Source organism: Lepidochelys kempii, chromosome 11 (assembly GCF_965140285.1).
Source record: "Lepidochelys kempii isolate rLepKem1 chromosome 11, rLepKem1.hap1, whole genome shotgun sequence".
Lineage (NCBI taxonomy): Eukaryota > Metazoa > Chordata > Testudines > Cheloniidae > Lepidochelys > Lepidochelys kempii.
Genome location: NC_136390.1, coordinates 44,405,644 through 44,412,469, shown reverse-complemented (window position 1 = coordinate 44,412,469; position 6,826 = coordinate 44,405,644). Strand labels below are relative to the sequence as shown.

At 49.0% G+C, this 6,826-nt stretch overlaps 1 protein-coding gene across 1 annotated transcript; it reads left to right on the top strand.

Moving 5' to 3' along the window:
• Positions 1-448: 448 nt before the first annotated feature.
• LOC140895682 (intraflagellar transport protein 70B) lies at positions 449-4,091 on the top strand. The gene has a single exon (XM_073305987.2). The coding sequence runs from the start codon at positions 1,389-1,391 to the stop codon at positions 3,390-3,392; it is 2,004 nt and encodes a 667-aa protein (XP_073162088.1). The 5' UTR covers positions 449-1,388; the 3' UTR covers positions 3,393-4,091.
• Positions 4,092-6,826: the final 2,735 nt, after the last annotated feature.

Below are 6,826 nucleotides of genomic sequence, written 5' to 3'. Positions count from 1 at the left end.
AAAGTCTTTGGTTGAGGAATTTACTATTTCTAGTCCATAAAAGGCAACATCGCTAAAGCATTAGGAATGAGTCAACAGGGGCTTTATTCCTGGATCACAATCAACCTACCCTATCACCCTGCATGAGTCACATTTGGCCAGTCTTGCAGAAATCAAAACTGCTAGAAGTCAGGATATTAATCTCGATGTACCACAAAAACAAAAGGAGTAGTACTTGTGGCACCTTAGAGACTAACCAATTTATTTGAGTATAAGCTTTCGTGAGCTACAGCTCACTTCATCTTTTCTTTTTGCGAATAGAGACTAACACGGCTGCTACTCTGAAACCTGTCTCGATGTACCTCAGTCTCTCCTTCTGTAAAATGGGGATAACACCCCGCCCCTTGAGCAAAGCGCACCACGATCTGGGTTACAAGTGGTAGCGTGTTGCCCTCTAGTGGCAGTCCTCGGCAACAATAACAGCCTCCTACTTCTCACAGCCGACGGAAGGTGAGCTAAGGAGTCCATCAGCAGGGCCTGCGGTGTCAGCGCTGAGAGTCCCAGGCGGGAGCCCTGCTGGTGGGCCCGCAGGCAGTTTCCCGCCTACCATAATAGGTACCAGGCAGCACCAGACTAAGGCAGTATCGGTACCAAGCGAGCCTGGCCCCGCCCCGCCCCGCCCCGCCCGCCAGGGTGGGCGCTCGGGACCCGCGGGTTACCGGCCAGAGACTGGAGACAAGACAGGCAGCAGCTGCTGTCCTTTGTTAGGGGGCGCCGGGGCCGCCCACTGCCCCCTGCGGGGCGCCTCACCCTGGGGGGCAGGCGGGAGAAGCGCCACCCCCTTCGTGAGAGGGGCGGTCCGCCAGGCACAGGCCCTACCGGCGGTACGTTGGTCCCCTCACCCCACGAACGTGCCGCGGCAGGGGCTGGGCTCCGAGTCTGGACCGCGGGCCAAGCGTCTCAACTTACAAGTGACGCGCCATTCTACTAGCGGAGCGGCCACCCATAGAAACTACGATTCCCAGCATGCATTGCGGCCCGCCGGGGAAGGCAGGCGGGAAGCCTCGCCCCCTAGAAGCTGTGGTATCCGCTGGCTCCTCTGCTCGCGGCCCGGGCCTCGCTCACGGAACAATTTGAACGCGGGCGTAAAGCGACACACTCATCAGCCGGGAGATGCGTCATTTCCGCGTGCGACGGAACAGCCGCCGTGATAGGTGTAGCGCAAGGTAGCACCACCCCGGTAGTTCCAAGCTCCGAGCATTTCCGTTTCCGCCTGGGTTGTTGCCGTGGCAGCGAGGGTGGGGGAGGAGACGCTGGCTGGCTGGCAGCGGCAGGTACTTCCGTTTCCGGCGGGGCGGTTGCCTTGGTAGCGGTGGCAGAGCGACGCGCTGGGCCTGGTAGCCGCGGGCATGGCCGGGGCAGCTCCGATCCCGGACGGGGAATTCACGGCGGCCGTTTACGGGCTGATCCGGGCCGGACGGTTCGCGGAGGCGGTGGGGATCCTGGGCAGCGAGCTGCAGAATAGTTGCCGTTCCCGGGCCGGCCTCTCGCTGCTCGGCTACTGCTACTACCAGCTGCAGGACTTCGCGGCGGCGGCCGAGTGCTACGAGCAGATGGGGGCGCTGCACCCCGAGCTCGAGGAGTACCGGCTCTACCACGCCCAGTCCCTCTACAAGGCCGGGCTCTACGCCGAGGCCCTGCGGGTCGCCAGCCCCCTGCTCGATGTGCCCGCTTACCAGGGACGCGCCCTTCGCCTGCAGGCTGCTGCCCACTATGCGCAGGGTGACCTCTCCGCAGCCAAGAGCTTGGTGGAGCAGGTGCTGGCCTCTGCTTCAGAGAGCAGCCCTGGAGCTGCTGAAGACCCTTCAGAGCTACCAGATGCTGAGGTCAACCTAGGCTGCCTGTTGTTCCGGGAAGGGCGGCATGAGGAGGCCTGCAGCAAATTTGCGGGTGCCATGCAGGTGCTGGGCTACTGCCCCGAGCTGTCATACAACATGGCGCTATGCTGCTACGCAGCCAAGCAATACGCACCTGCCCTCAAACACATCTCTGACATCATCGAGCGCGGAATCCACCAGCACCCCGAGCTCAGTGTGGGCATGACCACCGAGGGCATCGACGTCCGCAGTGTGGGCAACACACTGCTCCTGCACCGCACTGCCCTGGTGGAGGCCTTCAATCTCAAAGCTGCCATCGAGTACCAGCTACGCAACTTGGAAGCAGCCCAGGAGGCACTCACAGACATGCCACCAAGGGCCGAGGAAGAGCTGGACCCTGTCACCCTGCACAACCAAGCGTTGATGAACATGGACAGCCGGCCCACTGAAGGGTTTGAGAAACTGCAGTTCCTTCTGCAACAGAACCCCTGCCCACCAGAGACCTTTGGGAACTTGCTGCTGCTGTATTGTAAACATCAATACTATGACCTTGCTGCCGATGTGTTGGCAGAGAATGCCCATCTGACCTACAAGCTGCTCTCACCTTACCTTTACAACTTCCTGGATGCCATGATTACATGTCAAACTGCTCCTGAGGAGGCCTTCCACAAGTTAGATGAGCTGGCAGGGACAATGACTGAGCAGCTGAGAAAGCTCACTAAGCAGGTGCAGGAAGCGAGGCAAAACCGGGATGATGAGGCTGTCAAGAAGGCAGTTAATGAATATGATGAGACTCTGGAGAAATATGTGCCTGTCTTGATGGCCCAGGCCAAGATATATTGGGACATGGAGAATTACACTATGGTGGAGAAGATCTTTCGCAAGTCAGTGGAGTTCTGCAATGAACACGAGGTGTGGAAGCTGAATGTGGCTCATGTGCTCTTCATGCAGGAGAATAAATACAAAGAGGCCATCGGCTTCTATGAGCCCATTGTCAAGAAGCACTATGATAACATCCTTCAAGTCAGTGCCATTGTGCTGGCCAACCTTTGTGTCTCCTACATCATGACCAGTCAGAATGAAGAGGCAGAGGAGCTGATGAGGAAGATTGAAAAGGAAGAAGAGCAGCTCTCCTATGATGACCCTGATAAAAAGATCTACCACCTTTGCATTGTTAACCTAGTGATCGGCACACTGTATTGTGCCAAAGGAAACTATGACTTTGGCATCTCGAGGGTAATTAAAAGTTTGGAGCCTTATAACAAAAAGTTAGGCACAGATACTTGGTATTATGCTAAAAGGTGCTTCCTGTCCTTGTTGGAGAACATGTCCAAGCACATGATCATGCTGCGTGACAGTGTTATTCAAGAGTGTGTGCATTTTCTAGAGCAGTGTGAACTATATGGCAGAAACATCCCCGCTGTTATTGAGCAACCACTTGAAGAAGAGAGGATGCACAGTGGGAAGAACACAGTTACATATGAAGCCAGACAGTTGAGGGCACTGATATATGAGGTCATTGGGTGGAATATGTAAATGCTGTGGCATTCCCATACAAGATGGAGATGAACTATAATTCTTGTTTTATTTTCACTTTTGTTGATCCTGGCTATCCAAAGTAGTGTATTTTCTCTTTGATGTATTGTATTTAAATATTTGTTCTACTGTTTTGGAGTATTTAATGGAAGATGGTATGCTAGCACAAAATTAACATGTTTAATGACTACCAATATCCTCATGCATCAGTGATATTTTATGGTTTGTTTTTTTTAAGATATGACTACCACCAGAAACCTTATTACAGAAATGTTGTGGAGGTTCTTCTGTGTATATGGTTTTATTAATATGAAGCTACATTAACTAGCTTTTATAATCTGTATATTGACACTGAAATAATTTCTCTTCTGTCTCCTATCAGTTTTGTGGCTAGACTTTAATGGAAATCTGGCATAAAGCCGTTTCTTTAATTTATAGTTCTTTCCCTCTTTTGGGAAATGCTTTCTTTCTGTTTTATTTTTCTACTGCATTTTCATATATTTTATATTATAGTGGTTGTATTTCCTAATACAAACATAGTTTTTATAATAAAAAACAAGGCTACAAAAATTAGCAGGGTTTTCCGTTATTTTTACCCTTGTGCTTAGGAAAGTGACAGGTCTAATTCAGGAGCTGAGAAGGTAGTGAGGTACATGTAGTAGAGTAGAGAAATGGGAGCCAAGTTTATTCTGCTTCTCTTCCTTCAATTAGCGTCAAAGATGAATGGGTTCCTGATTCTGTGATTAATATTACACTGGCAGGATGGGTATTTCTGCACATTCTGATGTAAATTGGGCCATGATAAATAGGAGTTGGTTCAGACATTGGTCACCTCATTCCTAATACTTACGGCCTACTTTTATAGCTAGTTCTCCATATGTTATGTTACTAGCATTGCTCCCTTTCAGTATAATGTGTTATGTATTGCATATAACTTCATGTGTTGGTCTTAGGAGCACCTTCTTTTCTATTACCTCCCCATATACCTTCATCAGTAGAGGTTACTCACTAGCTTGTTCAAAGTAGCACCTGTAGAAATAACCCATCATGCAGGGTCTGTCCTGGTGTGTTTAGATAGCTGTTGTCTCTCCCTCTGATGGCAATAGTATTCCCAGCATTTGCCAGCCTCTAGTAAGCACTGCATGAATTGGTAATTGTATCAGAATCTCCAGTGTTCAAAAGTGTGTAATACCAATTTCATGTGAGATTTACTGCTCCTAGCCTTGGGAGGAAAAAATCTAATCCTCAATCAGTTTTCTCCTCCTATACCTCTCAGAAAAGCTGTTCATTTACCTACTCACACTCCTTCCTTTAGCAGCTTCATTACCACTGGCTCCAGACAGCTCATCTCCTCTATATACCTCTTATGCCTTTTGAAACATATGTTCCTACCTTGGTATCTTTGTGCAGTCCAGCCCCTTACTGGCCCTTGTTCAATTGTCTTCCTGAAGGCTGTTCTCTCCTTTGCGCTATGTGGCAATTAACCTTCTTAAAAGATCTAGATTTGTACCTTTAACCCACTCCCTTACCTTAGATAGCTTCCCCCTGCATTGCCTATGCAGTAGGGTTTCAAGAATGCTTGGCTCAAAAAGTCCAGTTTCTAAGCAGTGGTTTACCTGGTAAGAGAAAGGAGCTGAGCATTTTTTGACCAGAGTGTTTATTGGTTTTACAGTGTGTGTGGTGAAGAATCCAGATGCAGTATCTACTCCCCCTTATGTATACCAACTTTTCTACCTCTCCACCTTGTTCTGCTGTGTCCATTGGTCCTTTTTTTTTTTTTTTTTTTTTTGTCGTCTAGGGACCTGATTGTTATCACCCAAAAATGTATAATTTTTATAAGGTTGATCAGGAATGGCAGGCCCTTGACTACTAACATCGAACAGGAGGCTTACAACGCTTTCAGCATTGGTGAACTAAATGTGTTCATGCATTGGGAGGAAAACCTCAGGTGCTGGGTACAGTTGCTCATCAGGTTTTCAGACAAGGGAAATGGGTGTGTTTTAGGTAATATTAAGGCTTAACCAGTTTCTAAAATGATGTTGTACATCACCCATTGTCAGCAGCAGACAAATTTCCTAGTGTAGACAAGTCTAGAGAGTGCTATTTAGCACAGAGTTCTAGAAGTAAGGCCTCCATAGTTCATTACTAGTCCATGGAGCCATCCAGCCCCCCACTTCCATATTAAATATTTTCCACTACTCTTTCCACATGAGGCAGAGACCTGCGATTTCAAATTTTGTTCACATTCATGGAGCACAGGAGCAGGCTGTAAAGCATGTTTCTGATTTACAGTGGAATTGTACTATATATTATGCAACATAAACAACATGACCTTTAAAAAAATGTTTTTTAAACGTCACTCCACATACTAGAGAATGAAGTGCAGGCTGTGGGCAGGGACACAGGGAACATCAGGGCATTGTTTAATATTCATCATGCATGTTCTGCAAAACTCAGTGAACATTTAAAAAAAATCACTTTGCATAGGTATGTGTGCCAGTGCAAATGCTGAATCCCCTCCCAGCAGTTTAATGCAGAATGAAGACCACTTTACAATTTTATTCATGGCTGACCTATTCTGTAATGTTTCCATGCTCTGTTGTCACAGAACCAGTATTTAACATTCATCACTGTCCACAAGTACCTAATAACAGGCAGGGACTCCCCCTCTCTTTCCATGAGCACAGCAGGGCCCCAAAGCATAGGTCTGGTCATTGAAGGCATGGAAGGTGGACAAGTGGCTCTGGGGAATGTTTCTCATTCATTCAATTTCAACGGCAGCCCCTTAACTCCCAGGGTGGGGCGGGACCAATACAGGGAAGCCGGCCTGACTCTGCCAGAGGCTCCTCTCCACTCCCAACCAAAGCCAAGTAGTTACAGCATCTGGAAACTTGAGTAAGTTCTGTCTCTGTAATGCAGGCTGTGCCCAAAGGAGGTAGGTCTGAAAACACACATGGCAACACATTTGTTGAAGTCACACTGTCCAGGGGCCAGATAGAGAGGTCACAGTAGAAATGTGGACATAAGGATCCTCTGCATTAGAAGCCCTTGCTTCTCACAGATCTCTGGTGATCCATGAAGATCATAATGGATCTGCTGCTGTAAAGAGTTTGCACTCCTACTTGGGAATAACTAGCACAGAAGGGAATGAGGTTCTTAGACCAGCATTTCTCAGATGCAGCCATCAGGAGCTTTTCTTGTAGCCACAACCTCCTGGGCAGACTTAGGGGGTGGGAGAGGCAGTAGACCCTCCCCCAGGGCCACCAGCAGGGTTTGGACCCTGACCCTTCATGGAGCCACAAACACCAAGCAGGTAGCCAGCGAGTCCCCACCTTCCTAGGGGCAGTAGGGCTCCAGCTTCGGGCTTCACCCTGGGTGGCAGGCAGAAGGCTTTAATCAAGAGGCTTTAACCCAGCCAAGGGGCAGCAGGTACC

Bases quoted from the DNA above. Each gene is read 5' to 3' on its own strand.
- LOC140895682 (XM_073305987.2), top strand. From the start codon at position 1,389: ATGGCCGGGGCAGCTCCGATCCCGGACGGGGAATTCACGGCGGCCGTT.